Source organism: Telopea speciosissima, chromosome 3 (genome assembly GCF_018873765.1).
Source record: "Telopea speciosissima isolate NSW1024214 ecotype Mountain lineage chromosome 3, Tspe_v1, whole genome shotgun sequence".
NCBI classification, from domain to species: Eukaryota; Viridiplantae; Streptophyta; class Magnoliopsida; order Proteales; family Proteaceae; genus Telopea; species Telopea speciosissima.
In genome coordinates this window covers 7,909,292-7,930,248 of record NC_057918.1, presented here as the reverse complement: position 1 = coordinate 7,930,248, position 20,957 = coordinate 7,909,292, and the positions used below count along the sequence as shown (strand labels likewise).

Sequence of the window (20,957 nt, the reverse complement as noted above, 5' to 3'; positions counted from 1 at the left end):
GGATACCTATTTATATCCAACTGTGCTCAGAGTAGTCTCAGACACATTAGCCATGTAGGCCTTCCATGCTCTCACATTTCGCATAAACGTATTTTTCGCATTTGGCCTTTGTCTTGTACTCTTGTTGCCTTGTGACTAGGGGTGTCAATCGATCAGTTCGATTCGGGTTCAGGCCGATTTTTTGGTGTTGGTGTGGCTTTTAGGGAAACCAAAACCGAACTAATAAGGAATTTTCGATTTCAGTGTGGTTTGGCTTCGTATCGTTTCAATTTGTGATAACGGGTTGATAGCGGTTCGGATTTGGTTCAAGACCGGGTTTTTTTAAACGTGTTGGATTCGATTTGTGCCTATTTTGTTTTTTTTTTTTTTTCTTTTCAACTACATAAAATATTTCATTAGTCCCACACTTCAAAAAGAGATCAATGGAAGAAGCATTGTTATAAATCAATTTCCCTATTTTCATAATTTCATACTCTTTTTTTTTTTTTTTTTTGAGGGTAAAACTTCATACTCATTGATTTGTAACAATTCCCCTTACAACCATAAATTTGCTCACAAATATTGAAATCAATTCAAATATTCATAATCTTATACTTATTGTTTTTTTTATCGGTTTCATTTGGTTCGGTTTTTGGTTTATTATCGGTTGGTCCGGTGCGATCCGGTGTTAAGCCGGTCCCGTCATACCCCAATCTATAACCAATCCAATAAGGCTCGGTTCGGTTCGATCCAAGTTTTTTTAGTCGGTTGTAATGGTTTGGGCTAGGTTTTGACACCTTTACCTGTGACTAAGGGTGTTACACGGTCCAGTTTCAGTTAACTAATTCGGTTCAATTCGATTTTGACTACTTGAGGGTAGAAACTGTAACCAAACCGGTCTCCTAGTCAAAACCTGGACCGTTTAGTAAATGATTTCGGTTAAACGGTTTTTAAATAGTTTCGATTAAATGGTTCTATACGGTTTTACATGATTTCGGTTAGACGGTTCTATACACATTTACTACTCTATTTACTAATACTAGTTATCTAGTTATTAGTTAATAGTTATTACTTATTGTTTACTAAGTTATTAGTTTTTTTTTTTTGGGTGAGAAAGGAAATCATTAATGAAGAAACGTGACTACTTAGTAGTTGCTACTTGCTAGGTTTTGATTTTTTGCTGCTTAAAAAAAATAGTTATTAGGTTTTTAAACGGTTTGATTATAATCGATTTTAATTGGATCATACAGTTTGAAATCGTTGGATTAATCGGTCTAAATTGAAACAAACTGGTTAAATAAACGGTGTCATTTCTAAAACCATAATCGGACCATTTAACTAGATGATTTGTCGATTTCGATTTAAACGGTTCGGTTCGATTTTGATAAACAGTTCCGATTTGGTTTTGACACCCTTACCTGTGACCCTTTGTCTTCAATCTTAATGGCACAAAACATAAATATTGGATAATGTTTATCTGCTGGTCTGGTATATGCCACTATATGACCTTCGCGGTGTTTACCTGTTTCAAATAAATCCGATCTAAATTCTCGGAAGGGTAAGGAAAGGGGTCAAAAAGGAGATAGAGATGGTGGTTGTTCAGGCATGGGGCGTGCGGATCGCAGCTCCGACGCCCCAGGTCAGACACTCGTGTTTTGATTTCTCTGTCAAGAAAGGAAGCTATCAGAGTTATGTGCGTTCGGTTCTTCGCAAACCCATTTGGGGGAACTTGCGTACTTCTACGCTTTCTTGCCGTTGCAGCAGCTCTTCTTCGGGTTGGGATTGGAATCAATGGACCCGTAATTTCTCCGAAATTGAACAGGCTGAGAGCTTCGTGTCGGTGCTCAAGGTAGCCCACTTCGTTTTTTCTCTCTGGAATATGTTTTACCAGTTTCAGTGCTGCCCCTTTAAGTGTGCTCTCTAATTTAAGAGTTCTGTTGAATTCCTTAATTTTCTTTTGATTCCGTTCCCGGTTTCTGGTAGGAGAGTTCATTTGAGTCGTTATTATGTAGTTGTGCTCACTAAATCAATATTCGACGTGTTAAAGGCTTGACGCGAAATTTCTTGTTGCTACCATGTGGTTATCATTGTAAATTATATTGTAAGCAGTGAGGATAATGTGGCATTGAGACTGGAAAGAAAGTAAACTTCTCACTTTTCAGAAAGTGACTTGATTATGTTAATGCTTTCCGGATTTCTAGTTTTCGCCACAATCAACTAAGAATTGCTGGGTTTTAAGGGAGTGCCTTTTAAACTTGAGTGGGATTAACACTTGGGAGATAACAGAGAGAACCCTAAAGTTCAAGCTAAAGACTACTCGATCTGTTCTTCACTCATGAAATTTATATATTGGCATCTGTCCCTCTCTCACTCAAAACTTGTAGTGGTTCGAGGACTGAATGCTAAGCTCCTAACAAAATACCTAATATGTTGGGGTTGAACCCTCTAGCAAGCCCAAAATAACAAAAACCAGTCAAACAAGCATTGATAGAGATTTGTTGGGGTGCGGGTTTGCAACCTGTTGGCTGCGGGTTTGAATCTTGGAAACGGCCTCTCCTGTGAAGCAGGGGGTAAGGCTACAAACATTTGCCCCTCCCAGACCCTGCAGTAGCGGGAGCCTCGTGCACTGGGATGCTCAGAAGTATCAAAACTAAAGTATCATCAATTTTGTATGACCCTGGATAGGATTCTGGAGAGGTACAATCATGGTGGTTTTTGAGACTGACCACTGGGTTTCATTGATTTGAAGATTTTAAAACAGCTTAATTTTTCATGTTAGTTGATGAGCTTCAACAGATTTCCTCCACAAATAAGATATTAACTGTTATCTACCAGAGGAAATTTAGGAACTCAACTATTATGAGAGAACAGGAAGAACAATTCTAAAATTAGAGAACTAGCAGTGGGGACTTGTTTAGCAGCAGTAAGGACCATGGATCAAATTAACAATTGACGCCAGGCCTAAGGGGTTCCAATTGGATAGAGGCAAGAGAAATTCCTAATTAACCGAAAAAGCCAGCTTAAGCTATTCTCATACACTAGATTTACCAAGTAATCTCAATATGTGGACTTTGCATAGTCGACTTAATGTAGGGCTAGTTCACTAATAGACAACTGTTAACCTTACCCACAATAGAATCACCCAATACTGACAACAGTAGGTTATGTCGCATGTTTCCTGCAACAGAAACTGGGAAACCACCCAAACAGTCATAGTTGTCAAAGCATCGCCTGGGAGATGCCTTGGCATCCAGGCGCCTTGGACGCCTTGTTGGTGTCACCTTACTTCTGGACCTCTTCCAACGCCTTGGGTTGCCTAGACACCGTGACAACTATGTAAACAGTAAACTAACAGCAAGTTTTGATACTTTGGGTAGTCACAACTCACAAGTCTGGAACACAACTCTAACATAACACTCAATCACAGGAGAACAAAACAGCAAATTTTTCTCTACTGTCAGCAGAACAGAGAGGATTCAAAAACCCATAAAAAAGATGATGTAATAAAATAGTAACTAACTGGCTCAGATGGAAGAACCCTTCCTATCCAAGGTGGAGCACTTAGGAGAGAATAACACACTAAAATTCCAGCCCTTGTTCATGGCTAGACATGAGTTATGCTAGGAATTAAAAAAATGACAAGGTTAAGGATTAGAAACTTAGTACCTCAGGGAGATCAAACGAGTGGAGGAACAAGAAACTTTAACTGAAAGTAGTCTATGGCTAGGGAAAGAACATACCAAAAACTGGACTCAATCTAATGGTTAGATGAGGAGAAAACCTCCATGAAATTTGCTGTCCAGAAATCCAGATTTGGTAGTGGCTCAGGGAAACCTATGAACCTCCAGCCCATAGTTGTCAAGGTGGCAAGGCAGCCCAAGGCGGTGGAGGGGTGCCTAAGCGCTTAGGCGACAAGGCTCCCAAGTGTTATTTTTATGCCCCCTTTTTCTAACATTCTTTAGTATGTTACAATATATGCCTTAGATCATAAAAAATCAACATTAAGCCTCATCAAGTCATAAAAAATCAACATTAAGCTATATCAAGTCATCAAAAATCAATATTAAGCCACATCAAGTCATAAAAAAATCAATATTAAGCCACATCAAGTTATAAAAAATCAACATAGAACTAGAAGATAGCAGAACTGAAGAAGCAAGCTATTGGCAGTTTGAAACAATCAAAACATACAGTTGGTTTATACTGTTCTTGGAATTGGTCATTGTCATGGTATACTTAGTCTCACATTTGGTTTATACAGTTCTTAGAAAATATGATCTTATCTATAAGTAATTAAACTGCTATCGATTTAGGGAAATGTTCTTGTTCTCTAAGAAGTTGGACTAGTCAAATGATTTTATTTTTACATGAGACTTTTTGTATTAGGTAGAGCACAAAACCAGCTTTCCAACAAATCTAAGATTGTTTAAATCTGATTTATATTGAAGGAGTCATGTACCGGTCAAACCTTATTTGGTGTGCGCAAATGCTGTCAAAATCGCTTTGAATGAAATTATTGTTTTAGATATCAAAACAAATGAATATTCTACTGCTCTTTTGGTTTTAACAATGTTTTACCATATTAAGATTTATCGAATTTTTAGATTTGAGAAAAACCCCAAGATTAGAAAGTTAAAAATTTCACCTACTGTTGAAAGTCTAGTTTTTGTGCTTGAACTGGTTGACTTTTTATCCTTTTGGAATTTATTTTTTAACTATTTTTATTGGATTCAAATAGGGGGGTATTTTCTTATTTATGAATAATATCTTAAGTAAATGAAATAACAAAACATTTACTTAATTGATATTTGGCATAAATAAGGACCAAGGCGTTCAATACCACTAAGGCGACAGCCGCCTAGACCCCACAAAATCCGCCTGGACGTCTATGCGGCGCCATGACAACTATGCTCCAGTCACAGCCTATGTTAATGGATCAATAGAACCTCCTTCAAGTGTATCAACAGTAGCAATAAGGATAGGGTATGATGGCCTTGAAATCCTCTGAATATTAGTTACAGGTGCAGAAATAGCATCTAACAGGAAGGTGTATGGAGAAGAAGAGGAGGGAGAAGGTTGGGGGGGGGGAATATGACCGAGGCCTCTCACCTATGGCCTTGGTCAGTCTCTCACAAACCTAGGTTTATCACCTAAAGCTCACTGTTTCTCACAACCATGTCACAAAACCAATTTCTTATTCATCTTCAAATCATGAGGAGGACTCTATGGCCCCTTAAACTTATAATGGCTATTGCCAAACATAAGAAATGAGTGAAATAAAAGAAGTTCCTCGCAAAGAAATAATGGGACTTGTACAGCAAGTTACTATAGTATCTTAGCTATTAAACCTAAATAGAAACTATCTAATAGCCTAAGGTTACAACGAAATAAAATAACTTAACAAAATATCCTCCACGATTCTGGTTTTGGATGAACCAGAAAACACCCATCCTAATGGCCCATTAAGTGACTTAAGCCATTTAAGTGGCTTCAGTGAGCCATGGCCCATTTAAGTGGTGTGGGACTAGTTCCTTTGGCTCCTACAGCTGTATTGCTTGCCTAGGAACCTATCTACATCACTATTTCTACTACAACAAAACTTTTTCATTACTCTAATTTTATCAACTTCTTTGAGTGCATCTAAAATAACAAGGAACGGGCAACTTCCAAAAGGTGACAGTTCTTGCGTTCAGCCACACCATTTTGAGAAGGTGTGTCAACACAATTAGTCTGATGTATCATACTGTGAGTGGCAAGGCATGATTGGAGTGAGCCATCCGTATATTCCCGGCCATTATCGCTGCCAAGGACCTGAGTCTTAGCATTGAACTGTGTCTAAAGCATGCGGTGGAAGGGTTGAAAGCAGTGGAAAACCTAACTTTTATTCCTCATCAGATAGATCCAAGTTGTGCGAGAATGACAATCAATGATCATTACAAACAAACGGTAACCAGAGATGGAAACACAACGGGCAGGTATATTAGAGTGAATTAAAGTAAAAGGAGTGACACTTATATTATTTAAACTGGGGTAAACATTTTGAGTTTGTTTGGCTAAAACGCAAGCCGCACAAAAAAAGTCAGTCGAATTACATTGTTGAAATAAAGAAGGAAAAACCCTAGCTAAAGTCCCCATGGGGGGGATGACCTAAACGCCTATGCCAATGTAGTAACTCTGATAAAGCAAGGGAAGATGAATTCGTCTGATGAGCTTGACTAGAAGTAGTAGAAACTGAAGAGAGATCATCCTCAAGCAGATACAGACCACTTTGCACTCTGCCACAACCAATCGTTCTCCCTATCACCAGTTCCTGAAAAACACAATGAGAAGGATAGAAGGTGACTTTACAATTCAAATTGGCAATGATACTACTAATGGATAAAAGATTATTCGAAAAATTAGGGACATGTAAAACTGAAGATAAAGATAAAGAAGGGGAACAACGAATGGAACCCTTCCTAGAAATAGAGGAAAGGGAACCATCAGCAACCTGAACCCTGTCTTTACCAGAACAGGGAGTATACTGAAAAATAAACTTGATGAACTAGTCATGTGGACTGTGGAACTAGACTCAATGATCCAAGGATGGGACATGACTGACGCACAATGACCATCAAATGGGATGCCTGAACAGGCAAGATTGGAGTCAGAAGGAACAATGGTAGAAGCAAAACTGGCAGAAGGCTGGGACGGTTCCAGCTTGGTCATCAGACGTCGAAGTGTAAGCCATTCGTCCTGAGAAAGAGAAGAACCAGCACTGGCAGGTGTAGTGTTAGATGCCTCCGTGTGATGCACATGAGACTGATTGGAACAACCTCTACCACGGCCCCGCCTAGTAGGGTTGGCAGGGGGGCCATGAAGCTTCCAACAAAATTCATTGGTATGGTGGTCCTTACCACAATAGTCGCATTTGACAGGTTCCTTATTAGAATTCATAAGAAGAGGAACGATCACCTATACAAGTAAGACCACCATGGGGTTGTGACCCGATACCAGAATAGAGGGAGTGCTCTTGAGTAGTGGGTTTTTGGGGCTGTAGCATACCAGTGTGACGGCTTTCCTCCAATTGAATCGGGGAGTATGGTTGCTCCAAAGAAGGAAAGGGATCACGACCAGAACTTGAGCACGAATATGATCATACTCAATGTTAAGACCAGCCAGAAAATCATAAACTCGGGGCTTACTCTCACGTTTCTTAAAGTTGGTTGCATCAGTAGAACAAGTATCTTGAAACTCTTCATAAAAGTCTAACTCCTATCACAAACTACGTAATTCAAAATAATACACTGTGACAAAGTGAGTTTCTTCTACTTCATCTCATGAATTTTCTTGCGCAATTCATAAACTTGAGCATCATTCCCTACCTGGGACTAGGTATCCTGAGCAGCTTTCCAAATTTTACAGCAGTACCAAAAGAATATACCCTCGAGCAATATGGAGCTGTATAGAGTTGATGAGAAATGACATCACTAACGAATTATTTGAACTCCACTACTTCTGAGTAGAACCGGTAGTGGTAGGCTTCTCAGTCTCTCCCATGAGATGCCCGAAATAACCACGGGAATCAATAGATAAGTAGCACGAACGAGACCACATTAAATAATTACTCCCATCTAGTTTGATGGAGCTTATAGGGAATAAAGAAAAATCACCACAATTCATCCCTTCAATTCTAGTTGATGCAGTAGTAATATCAAACATCGTTACTAGTCCAAGAAGTACTCCAGGTAAGGAAGAGAGTCACCAACAACAAGCACACTTAGAAGTGAGTCACCACTGACAAGCACATGCAGAAGCAGCCGCAACAAGGGAGCATGAAGAAATCAATCTCATACGGTTTTAAGATCGATAGTCAGGATTTTGATCCTGTGAGATTGACAACCAGGGATTGGCCCTCTGTACGATCAGCAAGCATTCAGAGATTGATCTTGTAAAGTCGACATACAGGGTTGGCCCTGTGCAAATCGATAACCAAAAAGCAGGGATTGATCCCTGTGAAGATCTTGAGAAGTTTCTCAGACCATGAGATCAAAAGTTTGGGGTAAAAAAAAAACAGAGAGACATTAAAGTTCAAGGATCAAGGACCCTCGGTGGTCTAGGAAAGCACCACCGAGGGCTTTAGTGGTGATGGGATCAGTAGTTGATGGGTCAGAGAAGAAGGAAAGAGAGAGAAGGAGGCAGTAGGTTTGAAAATCGAGGAGAGGAGAGAAAGTGAACCGCGAGAGAGAAGAGAGACTTGCGGTACCTTAGGGTTGGGATCCCCATTCTGATACCATGTTGATTGGGGAAATCTGACTTGTGTCAATGAGACACCAGCCAGGCTTTATTTATAATTGAGTAAGATGAGGTACAAGTACAATAGTGCCCCTAGGGTAAAACCCTAAAGAAACCCCAAGGACAATCCTACCCTTATACACATATTACAACAAATAACATTCACTGCAATGGCTGGTTCCATACTGTTCCACAACCATATAAGAAGAGTGTCAATTTCACACATCCACTCCTCATAGTCTTTGAAATCAGAAGAAGGCGGTTCGGATTTGAGATACTTCATATTACCTTTAGCATTGATATAGACCTTAACTGCCTAGGCCCATAACAAGTAATTAGATGCTCCATTGAGTTTGATAGATGTAATTTGGACGTTAATGTTGTCCACAGTAGGTTTGGGATCATCCATCATCCAATATTCAAGAATTCAGCAGTGAGCTCTTGAAAATCCTCTTTTCAGATTAGGGTTTTGTAAAGAAAATCCAGAATACAATCTGATGATCAAATAAATTAATAGATCTTGCTGGAATATGATAACTTCAATCATAGATAGCATCTGCACTAGTGTAGAGCAGCAGAAACATAGTAGATCAGCAACCAATGAGAATACAGACTCATGCGCAGAGAAAACAACAGAAAGCCTCACTTCTCAGGAAGCAGAGATCATGGCAGAAATAATAAACCCTTCACTGCGAGTCTATATTCAACTAGGGTTTATAGGAAATAAGGTAGAATTGGTTGCTGCAAACCAAAGGAACCAAAAATCTGAGATGGACTCTCAAAACTAGTAGATGATATTCAAGTACTGTTCAATCCCACTCTGATACCAGGAAACAATATCAGAAACAGATGATCAGATCCGGCAATGTAGTTGAAGAAGAGGGGAAGAGACTGCTGACAGAGAAAGGAGCTGACTGTCTCTAGCAGCAGTCCTCTTATCATATTATAATAGGTTAAACTAGAATACTTAAGTCCTTGCTGTAGACACTAAAACCCAACAATAAAACAAATATACCGCAGGGTATGACAAGTATACCCCGGTGGTACCATATACCACATCTTAACAATAAGCTTTCGAAATGTGACATGATCTGTCAAGCCAGCAAGTTTTGGCTCCTGAAAAATTTTCCTTGAGAAAAGTGATCGAACACTTTTGGACATTTTGCTTATGTGCATCAGTATGGGCATGGAACTAAATCTCGGTCGGAACTGATCGAAATCTCTGAGTTGTCTCGGTTTTGGGCCTTGCCGAAATGAAGTCCAGGGTCGAAACCTCGAAACGAGATCCAGCACGTCTTAATTTCGGGCCTGACCGAAACCAGGTCTGAAACTGAGATCTCAATCCTTGATTATGGGCAAGGTTGCCCAAGTTTGACCAACTTTGAGTCTGTGCATTATGACACTACTGAGCTTCATAGGCCCCGCTCCTGTGGAGTGACCATTGACACTTATAAATCCATATTGCCAATACGAGTTAAAAAAGGGTGTACTCAGTGCACAAGGCTCTGGGCACTGTGGGGTCATAACATAGGCAGCCTTAACCCTGCTTTGTGGAGAGGATGTTTCCCGAATCGAACCTGCGACCACTAGGTTGCGATGTAGCAACCTTACCATTGTGCTGAGGCCCATCCTCTCATATTGCCAATGCAAGTAATATTAAGAAATTATTGATCTATGATTGGATGCTTTGTCATCAAAACCTTTGTGGTTGTGTATTTTTTGTAAATTGCCCCATTAATTGTTTCCATTTGCCAAGGAATTGACATCCCTTTTAATGATTTACTTTCGTGTACCACAATCTTATTAAATATTCTTCGGATTCTTGATTGCAACCCTGAAATACACTATCCACTATTGTACATTGTAAATTTTTTCCGTTCCCTCCTTAAATATTGCTTATCCATTGAAACATTATTGATAAGGAATTTATTGCATATCAAACTATCTTTGTAGCTTGGACCTAGTCTAAATTGTACAATCATTGGTTTTGATGTTTCTATCCCAAAGCCACCTGATTCTGTATATCAGTTGCAAGAGCTAACCTGTTAGCAAAGTGGCAAATTAACTATTTCTCCCTTAGTTATCAGAGTATGCAATCAAATATTTGTGATTTATACCCTACGGAAAAGCTGGATTCATATGGAAAATTCATGACTGGATTCTAATAAGATATTTAAGGAATATATTATCTACCATACCAAACAATATCATGCAGCTTCTATAAATCTTCTAAGTTCTAGTTTTCTTTTGTAGTTTCAACTAGAAGATGCAATTGAGAAAGAGGACTTCCAGGAAGCTGCAAAACTGAAAGACGCTATTGCAGAAGCAACATCGAAGGATGCTGTGGCTGAAATATTGTCTCAACTGAAGGTTTGGTTGTTGTATAAATCAGAAGTTATGTTGGTGAAAGCATGACATTTAAATTTTAATTTCTGTTTCTGTTTATGGGCAGAATGCGATTGATGAAGAGCGTTATCATGATGCATCAAGGTTGTGTAGGCTTGGTGGAAGTGGACTGGTAAGTTTTATTAGTCATCAGTACTATGATTATGCTCCATATTTACTTAACTTTCAGTTTTATATTTCTTCAACAAAGTTCAATTTGGTTACTTATGAAGTGCCTGAATATTCTTAGTGTGTGGCGTTACAAAAGGCAACTCACTTGACTTTGATGTGGTGCATATTTCATTTCCAAATCTTTCAGAGTTTACACTCCAAAAAATAGATAGAATATTATATATTGCTGTAAATAGGTAGACATGTCAAAATCTACTTGGTTGTGTTTGAATTTATATTTTTTGCATATCTCATGTAGTCATGTTTAGGCATGATCTACATTACGTGAAGATTGTTTTTTCTGAGAGGGGGGGGGGGGGTTTGATGCAGTGGCATTGACGTGGTTGGACCGGCACGACCTGCTGTGGAAGTCCAAGCCAAGATGGAACTGGCCTCAACCCAACCTTTTTGTCCAAAGGGGGCTGGTAGGGATTTGGTTGAGATTTTTTGGGTTAATATGTACTCTTTTATTTGGGTAGATTACGTAGGATGTTATATTGTGTTTCCTTTTTGAGTTTATTTTAATTTCCTAGTAGAATAGGTTTCTATTTTGAGATGACTTTTGTTAGCAGAACAGATTAGGGCTGTAATACTTGAATGATCGATGTGACCAGCCAAGCTCTTTATTTATAATAAAATCTCAATAGGAAAAATTATATATGTGCCCCCACACTAACCAACTCTACTAGTTAGAGTTGGTGGAGGGGAAAACCCAAATATGCCCCCACGGCATACTCTTACAATTTAACACCCCTCTCAAGTTGGAGCATAGATATCACACATGCCCAACTTGAACAAAAAAGGCTGAAAATTTTTCCCTCCCAATCCCTTTGTAAACACATCAGCCAATTGATCACCAGACTTCACAAAGGGTACACAAACCAATCCACTTTCAAGCTTCTCCTTGATGAATTGTCGGTCAATCTCCACGTGCTTGGTGCGGTCATGCTGCACTGGGTTATGGGCAATGCTGATCGCAGCTTTATTATCACTATATAACATCATCGGAAGAGGAGTAGGAACACCAAGGTCTTGGAGTAAACTTCGAAGCCATAACAGCTCACAAATTCCTTGGGCCATTGCATGGAATTTTGCCTCAGCACTTAATCTAGCCACAACATTTTGCTTCTTGCTGCGCCACGTGACTAGATTGCCACCAACAAAAGTGCAATACCCTGTAATAGACTTTATGTCCGGAGAACCAGCCCAATCAGCATCGGTTAAGGCTTCAACTTGAAAATTATCATGAGGAGATAAAAGTATTCCCTTTCCTGGTGCTGACTTCAAGTAGCAGAGAATACGAAGGACAACATCTATATGGGTAGAATAGGGATTATGCATAAATTGGCTTACCGAGCTTACGACAAAGGCAATGTCAGGTTGCTTATGAGAGAGATAAATCATCTTTCCTACTAACAGTTGATAACGGCTCTTGTGAACTGGTTCACCATCACATTCCTTAAGCCGGGTATTAGCCTCCAAAGGTGTGTCACTAGGGTGACAGCCCAATAATCCAGTTTCAGATAGGAAATCTAGGATGTATTTCCTCTGGGAGAGAAATATGCCTTTTGACGACCGGACAACTTCAATCCCAAGAAAATATCTTAGCTTTCCCAAATCCTTTATTTCAAACTCTCGTCCTAGAAAATTCTTGAGATAAGGATGTCGTCAACATATACGATGAGAATGGTAATTTTGCACTTCTTATTTATACATAAGTAATCTACGATGGATGGGAATAGAATGAATAAGAGTTTGAGTTATACCTTATGAGTGTGGTGTGTTGAGTGGCCTACTAGTGGCTGTAGTTCATCTTCTTTAGTTCCTTCTCCCTTCTGGTAAGATCTCTTCTATTTCTTCACTTCTTCCTTTCTTCTGTTCTCCTTGTTTCACTCTCCTCTTCCTTGCTGCTGGTCCCTCCTTATTTATTTTCCTGTTGATCCCTTTCCCCACTGCTATCAGTATCTCTGTTCCAGACTTCCAGCGGTACGATAGTTTTCCGTATTAGTTTATGATCTCTCTCCTTCCTATCCCTTTCACTCTAAGATTTGGAGCAAAGGAAGCCCCTTCAAAGGCAACCTGAACCCCAGAACCTTAAGCACTAATATGACCCCTGCTTTAAGTTGGAACTCTGCAAACAAACCTGGTTTCCTCCTACCGCCACCTGCAATTTCTTGAAATTTTCTTTGACTTGTTAGTTGCTGTGTCGTTTGAATAACACTAGGAATCCATAGAGTTTGGAGTTGAGAACCTGGCCCCAAGATTGCAGAGCTATTAGAGCTCTAACGGTGCCTGGGCTTGTCACCACATGGTACCGGTTGGATTCACCACCAACCCACCTGTTGAATCACCACAATATGGAGCATCTGAATCACCACAGATCCAAAAGCAAAAGCCAAACTCTATTCATCAAATTCGTGTACAATGCTGGTCCCCTTTACAAACTTATGTAGAAGACTCAAAAACAGATTCAAACACTGAAAAGGAAAGGCCTAAACCAATTGTTGACTAATTAGGTAACCTAAATTGACTAGGAAACTAAAATAATGAAGGAAACCAACTCAAAACAGGGCTGGAATTATAGAATCCTAATCCAGCCTAACTAATACACTTAATAACGATTGTCTAACCATGTCCCAAGCGGAGTGGGAGCTGAATCTGCCGGAGGGGGAGGGTAGCCACAAGGTGGTGTCACCTCTACCTCGATGCCCGGGGGGGATGGGGGCGAGGGAGCTCCACAGATCAGCGAGGGGGGGAGGGGAGAGGGGGGGACCAAGAGCCACTGGTGATGATAGAGGCAACAAGGGCTGATCTGTCCAATCCGGAGGAGTAGATGTCGCGGGGGCTCACAATGGAAGAGAGGACACCAGAAGGGTGCCATTTGTCCAGCCAAAGGAAGGTGCGCATTTAGCCAGGGACACCATTTCTTGCAGGATTGATGATGGTTCGCACACCTTCCTTTGGCTGGACAAATGGCACCCTTCTGGTGTCCTCTCTTCCATTGTGAGCCCCCGCGACATCTACTCCTCCGGATTGGACAGATCAGCCCTTGTTGCCTCTATCATCACCAGTGGCTCTTGGTCCCCCCCTCTCCCCTCCCCCCCTTGCTGATCTGTGGAGCTCCCTCCCCCCCCATCCCCCTGGGTATCGAGGTAGAGGTGACACCACCTTGTGGCTCCCCTCCCCCGCCGGCAGATTCAGCTCCCACTCCGCTTGGGACATGGTTAGACATAGAGGGACCCCCTGTCCTTGGCACAAAGTCATTTGGTTTAGAGGACGCATCCCCCGCCATAGCCTCACCGCTTGGCGCGCCCTTGCAAATTGCCTCCCCACTCAAGCTTTCCTCATTTATCGCCATATACAGGTCTCTCCCAGCTGCTGTCTTTGTTGGAATGGGGCTGAAGATGTAGATCACCTGTTCTTCACTTGCCCTTTTGCTTCTTCCATTTGGACCCGTGTTCTTCGCCACTGTTGGCCTGGTCGCCGCACCCCCCTTTCTCTCAGCAGGGAATGGATTTGGATTGATATGACGTTCGGAGGAAACTCAATTTGTGATTAGGTTGGCAAGATTGCCTTTTGTACCACTATCTCCCACATTTGGATGGAACGTAACCTTAGAAGATGTACGTCCAACTCCTGCTCTTTTGACACGATTTGGAAGGCCATCTTTTTTTATGTTTCATTTAAGATTAGATCTCTCCCCCCCTCGGATGTGAAGGATTCCCCAAGGAACAGGCTCATTGTTGTCTCCTGGGGTCTTCCTCTATCCATTTTGCGCCCTAGCTAGCTCCTAGCTTCGGCCTTGTTTGCCCTTGGGCTTGTGTATTCCTTCTCTTTTCTTCGTAATTAAATTTTTATTCATCCAAAAAAAAAAAAACACTTAATAACATAAAAATAAAGAAATAAAGACACTTAACTAATCCCGTATGCCTAGTCTCTACCGACATATTATAGGCCCATTAAAGTGGGCCATTACGAAGAAAACCCATTGGATCAAAGGCCCAACACATACAATCATACATAACCCAACCTAAAGCTTATTTCCACTAAAAAAAGCCCACATCTGTGTTTTTATCTGCATCACACATACACCCCCCCGCCCTTTCTATTCATTTTATCTTGTCTTTTCTGGTTTTGCTACTCATCTCAGCAAAACTCAGAACAAAAAAAGAGGTATGAATGTATTGGATCCAAAGCATTTGCCTAACCTACGCTTGCACCCATGTTTTTTTTTGTGTTTGCGTGTGTTAAATGCAGTTGAGTTCTGTGAAATGAAGGGTCTTGGTACTGCAGGTCCTCATCCATTTCACACCTGTATTTGTACTTTGTAGCAGCAATGCACTCAATGAAATTTCTTGACCAATATAATATAATGATTACATTTGATTCTGATGCATAGAATACCATATGAGTCTGCACTTATTGATTTACTAATGTGGGCCAATTATGCTTTTTTATTTATTTGCAGGTAGGTTGGTGGTTTGGTTGTTCCAAGGACTCTGATGATCCTTTTGGAAGAGTGGTACGGATAACCCCTGGCGTTGGCAGATTTGTGGCAAGGTGTTACAGTCCAAGGTAGAAATATTTCTGCTTCAGATTCGTTTTTGACCTACCATAAAGCACTATTGATAATTGTTTGTTTCACTGTTCCAGACAATTAGTTACAGGATCTCCTGGGACCCCGTTGTTTGAAATTTTTGTCATCAAAGAGGCGGATGAGACTTACACCACGCAGGTACTATTAGGATTTTTGTATTATAATAACTAAAATAATTTATTTGTTGCATCTAATCTAAGTTTTTAGTGCTCAATGTGAAGGTTGTGCCTGTAAACAGGCTGTCATTCTAATAGGAATCTGCATATAGTATGCTCTTCTGGGCCTAAGCATTTCAACTTTCAAGGAGAACCAACAGAATCGACTGTGCTGATATTCAGATATCTTCCTTGTCTTGGTTGATGCCATGCAATTTTATCATATATGCTTGTGTGTGGTAGCCTTTGAGAAGTGGCTTGAAGATTTGCTCAGAAAGATTTTTACTTGAGTTGCTCTTAATGCAAGTTGAGGAAATCTGTATATGCCCCCAATTGGTGGGCAGTGAGGAATGTCTACAAATGATATATGGTTCATGTGGTGTATGTAGGAGAGTCATAGTGGGGTTCCTCTGTCACTACTTCAAGATGATGTAGTAATATGGTAGCCAGCTTACTTATTGCATTCTTTTTGATGGCTAGAAGAGAATTCTTTAACAGGCCAGTGAGCAATTTATGAATGGGTGGCTGCAATTATTTAATATAATCTTCGTAGGAGTCAATCTTGGCTTATATTGGGTCCTGTTCGTTTACCGTGTACTGGAGTTTTGCTAGTGGAGAGTGCTTACTATTGACAGTTATGCCAATCACATCTGACATTGCATCTCTTGACAGGTTGTATCCTTGCAGAAGGCCAAAGGAAATTCAACAAATTCGTCGTCAGCATCGAGACTGACTGATGAACTATCCACTGTTGGCATCAAGAGCTCACCTGTAGAAGGCATTCCGGTGAATGAAGACAAGGTGGGGAGACATGAAGAGAAGAATGTAAATATTAAAGATGCTAATGAAGAAGGCATAAGAAGTGTAATTAGTTTTCTTAAAGATAAAATTCCAGGATTGAAACTTAAAGTCATGAACATTAAAATTCCTGAGGAGACAACAGGGGGTAGCGACAATATGGAGCAGTTAATACAGGAAAGTAATGAGACCACAAGTTCTGCTGAAAATTCTGAAGATGAAGCTGGCAACGTGGATGATATCCAGCCTGATGAGATTGCTGTAGGAGAAGATACGGACACAAGGGAAGAGGGAGAAAATATGGCTATGAAGCTTTTTATTGGTGGGGTGTTACATAACAAGGAAGATATTCCTTCTAAGGATGAGTATGTTCGCTACCCAGCTGAAATAATAGATATGAAAAGGGATTCCTTTGTGCTTCATGTTCCAAGTAGAAGCAAGGAAGCAGATGTTGGAGAGAGTAAAGTGCCTGAGGTCAAAGTGACTGCAGTTGCAGCTCAGGGTGTTTCTGAGCTCATGCCTCTTGATGTTGCCAAGGCATTTTTGAATGTAGATAAGGTGAGATTAGCACAGATTTAATACTTTTCATTTTGATTCTTGCCTCTTGATGTTGCCAAGGTATTTTTGAATATAGATAAGGTGAGATTAGCACAGATTTAATACCTTTTATTTTGGTTTAGAACAATGAACTGTTAGGTGTTTATAGCTAATGGTGTCCAACCCAAAAACCCGAGCTTTAGGGTGGAGAGGCCCTTCCAAGCTCATAAGCCAAATTGGCGCACACTACCCGAGCAATGTGGGACTAAACTCCCCTCCCATTCTTGGTCATGGAGCGCATTCACTGCATCAACTTCCCCTAGTTTGGGCCATGGGCCCCCCACATGGCTAGTGCACGGACAACCTGCTCTGATACATCACTTAATGGCGTCCAACCCAAAAGCCCGAGCTTCAGGGTGGTGAGGCCCTTCCAAGGCCATAAGCCAAACTGGTGCACACTACCCGATCAGTGTGGGATTAAACTCCCCTCCCCTGACCATGGAGCGGATTTTTCAATGCATCAATAATGATCTAATTTTGATACTTTTACCCTCTTGGGATTCTCTCTTTCCCTTTGGTAACCAACAGTTTAGGTTATTATGGTCCGGAAATGGCAATGGATGTAAACTCCTATCTAATTTTGATACTTTTACCTGTTTGGGTTTCTAAAAATTTATGTCAAAAACACTCTTTTTGTGTAATCAACTCTTCAAGCTAATAGGCTTGCTTTGTCTTATTTGTGTAATCAACTCTTCTCTTGTGTTATATATATATGGAATACATGTTTCCTCATCATGCTGCAGGACACTATTTTAAGGTTTCTATAATGGTTAAATTGCAACTTCCCTGTCTTCTCGTTGTCCAAGTGATTCTTTGTTGTGAAAGCATTGATCAATTGCTAACTTATTTTAGGTTTCTAGAGATGTTCGTGAGATTGTCAAGCTTGCTGTTACTCGGGCCCAAAAGTGGAACTCACTTTCTGGGCATACAACTTTTAGTCGAATCATGACTTCCAAAGATAATTTAGACCCCTTTGATGGTAAGTTTTATAAAGCCTTGATTGATTTCCTATGCTATTATTTAACTCCTCTTAGGTTTAGTATCTCTGCTTCTCTATGTTATTGGTTTCCTATTTAATGGTTAAATAGTATATTTGGGGATGTGAACTCCTTTTTGAAGTCCAGGCTTGTATGTGGGAGCATTTGGTCCTTATGGGACTGAGGTCGTACAGCTGAGACGTAAATTTGGTCACTGGCATGGGGTGGATGGCACAGATGAGCATTCAGATGTCGAGTTTTTTGAATATGTTGAGGCCGTAAAACTGACTGGAGATCTTAATGTTCCTGCTGGCCAGGTTCATAGCTATTTAACTTTCTTTTTATCATTGCTGTCTATGTTTTATAAACATATATATATATTTATTAACTATTTTTTCTTCTACCAGGTTACATTTCGTGCTAAAATTGGGAAAGGGTGTCGTACACCTAACCGGGGGATGTATCCAGATGAGCTAGGAGTGGTATTGACTATTCATTTAGTGGTTTTTTAATTTATTCACAGCCACTTTTGGTTCTTTTTTTTCTCACCTCCCTCTTCTATTCCTTACATTTACCTCTAAAATAACATCATGCTACAGTTTCAAAATTGTTGGGCATTGGTTAATTATCTTCAAATAGGGCAAATGAAGCAATTTTTTAGTTTCTTTAGGAGAAAATCATATCATTTCAGTAACTCAAACAAATAACTGTATAGTGTGGGGTTACTACAATCGGTTATCTATGGTTCTGGTTTTTTTTTTTTCTCTTTCTTAGGTTACTCCATCCCCCCCCACCTTTCCTCTCTATGTATGGGTCTCTTTGGATATGGCAACTGATTTAAAGCTTTAAATTCAGGTTGCTAGTTACAAAGGTCAAGGAAGAATAGCTGAATTTGGGTTCCGAAATCCACGATGGGTTGATGGTGAACTACTCCAGCTGAAGGGCAAGGTAAAGAGATTTACTGGAATTTAGTTATGTCCGTATTAAACATTGTGCGAGGTCCATACTTCCTCACATCCAGTTTCCAACTTGTTGGATTTGCATCATTCCGGTCTTATCTCTCATGCTGATTGCCATTGCCAAAAACTACATCCCATTCACCATTCACCTCTTCAATGTTGACCAAAACCCTTAATATGTTGCCGTTGACTACATGAATTATGTAGTATTTTGGATCATTTGATAATATTGATTTTCCCTGTTACAACCAATTCATGAAACAGCATTGATTTGATTGTTATAGTCCATTGATTTGGTGATGGGTGTGAGGATGTCAGTCTCAGTAACTGCACATTGATTACTTATGGTGAGCTGATTATTAGAATATGCTTACCTATATCTTTCTTCTTTGGAACATCATTGTTGTCTTTATAGTGTTTTTTTTTTTATTTTTTTATTTTTTTTATATATATAGTTGGGCCCCCAGGGAGAGTTGAACACATGACCTCTTGATTGTCAGGTTTTGGTCCTTGCCAACTGAGCTACCCCCTAGGGGTAAAAAAGCAAGGTTGTTAATTGTCTCCTTTATTGTTTATCTAGTCATAGAGTTGAAATTTCTGGATAGAAAGTGAGAAGTTAAAGAATAAATGAATTGAGTACTGCAAGGTGGAGTGGTAGGGTGAACAGTAGGAGGTTGGTTGGAAATTGCAAATCAATATACCACATTATCTCATGATATCCAACTTGTGATTTTTAGGGCTTGGGTCCATATGTTAAAGGCGCAGACCTTGGGTTCCTTTATGTTGTTTCCGAGCAGAGCTTCCTTGTGCTGTTCAACCGTCTGAAGCTACCTGAGTGAGACCATGTATCATTCATTGCTAACATGTTATGGAACTCCTCCCTTATGAGGGCAGATTACGTACAGAGCATAGGTTTGGGATACTACAGGCAAGTTTTGATGAGAAAAGGTAGTTTTATTTCTGATAAAATGTAAGCTCGTAAATTTTATCTGTACGGAATTGTCCGTCTTATGTAATAATTTCTGGGCTTTTCCACCCTGCTCGAGGTGTATATCATATTGCGGCTGACATAACAGTATACCACAGTGCCATATAAAGGAATCGAAATTGTATTCACCCTATTAGCTTGTTTTCTGTTCTTCTGCTTTCAAATGGATGTACAACTGGATAGGTCTGCTTGGCTGCAGGTGCAGGTACTCGATGATCTGATGGTGCTCCCATCTTGGATGGTCCAAGTACATACTAGACTGCTTTTTTTTTCCAAACATAGCCTAAATCAAGAACTGCATGTACTGAGGAATTAAGCAGAGGTGGTTAAGGCCAATGCCTTGGGTGTGATTGGCAGCTGGTGATTTCAACCAGAGGGATGGTTCAACCAGTTGGTGTGAGTCAAGTTGCTGATTCCGATCCAGCCAGGAAAAATCGATTGATCGGGTTGGCAGGGTCATCTATCAAGTGGTGGGCACTCTGTGATGTAGAGTGCATAACCTAAAATACCACAACTTTAAATAATCAGATAGAGAGAATTTTGTCCCAAATCCTTCTTGTTTTAGTCTCTTCTTACTTTCTCTCTGTCGGGGGAAAAAGGAAGGATCGAAGATATAAACAGGAATATGTCTTTTTCCCTTGGAAAGAAAGGCTATCATCAAAGTAACCTGGAAGAAATTTTCTGGTTGGATGTTTATGAATCTAGGTATCTACAACTTTTGTCACTGGAAACCCTTTTTTATGGAGGGGATTCAACTTTGGCTCACTTTTCACTTTGTAGATCGGCATGTAGCAATGGTGAAACAATGGCTAAAGGACTTGTGTTTACTTTGGCTATAATAGCTTAGCAGCACAGTTGATTTGTGTTGTGAGCATCAAGAGAATTCCTAAAACATTAGAATTATATATGAAGTACACAGATTCTTTTCTTCAGAATTTCCACTTTGGATTACTAGCAAGTTTCTGGTTTATTTTTTACAATCAGTTAGTTTTGGGCATTTCAGGTTGCCAACGCTGCATTGCAAAGCCAAGTACAAAGAAACCTTTTCGTTTTGATCATGGCATCCCCCCCTTTCCC

At 40.2% G+C, this 20,957-nt stretch overlaps 1 protein-coding gene across 2 annotated transcripts; it reads left to right on the top strand.

Moving 5' to 3' along the window:
- The first annotated feature begins 1,558 nt into the window (after window positions 1-1,558).
- LOC122654719 (protein EXECUTER 2, chloroplastic) lies at window positions 1,559-19,774 on the top strand. Of its 2 annotated transcripts, XM_043848941.1 has the most exons (12): window positions 1,559-1,828; window positions 10,507-10,623; window positions 10,706-10,771; window positions 15,278-15,384; window positions 15,463-15,544; window positions 16,234-16,917; window positions 17,714-17,725; window positions 17,809-17,935; window positions 18,081-18,250; window positions 18,341-18,415; window positions 18,789-18,881; window positions 19,630-19,774. In XM_043848941.1, exons 1-12 carry the CDS (start codon window positions 1,568-1,570, stop codon window positions 19,729-19,731), a joined length of 1,896 nt encoding a protein of 631 aa, XP_043704876.1. In that variant the 5' UTR covers window positions 1,559-1,567; the 3' UTR covers window positions 19,732-19,774. The 2 variants fall into 2 exon arrangements, with proteins under 2 accessions (XP_043704876.1, XP_043704877.1); XM_043848942.1 differs by lacking the exon at window positions 17,714-17,725.
- Window positions 19,775-20,957: the final 1,183 nt, after the last annotated feature.

What these genes read in the sequence shown, in the direction of transcription:
- LOC122654719 (XM_043848941.1), top strand. Translation starts at nt 1,568, where the DNA reads ATGGTGGTTGTTCAGGCATGGGGCGTGCGGATCGCAGCTCCGACGCCC. An exon ending in TAATTTAGACCCCTTTGATG is followed by an intron (nt 17,936 to 18,080) that starts GTAAGTTTTATA and finishes TTTGAAGTCCAG; the next exon opens with GCTTGTATGTGGGAGCATTT. An exon ending in TTAATGTTCCTGCTGGCCAG is followed by an intron (nt 18,251 to 18,340) that starts GTTCATAGCTAT and finishes TTCTTCTACCAG; the next exon opens with GTTACATTTCGTGCTAAAAT.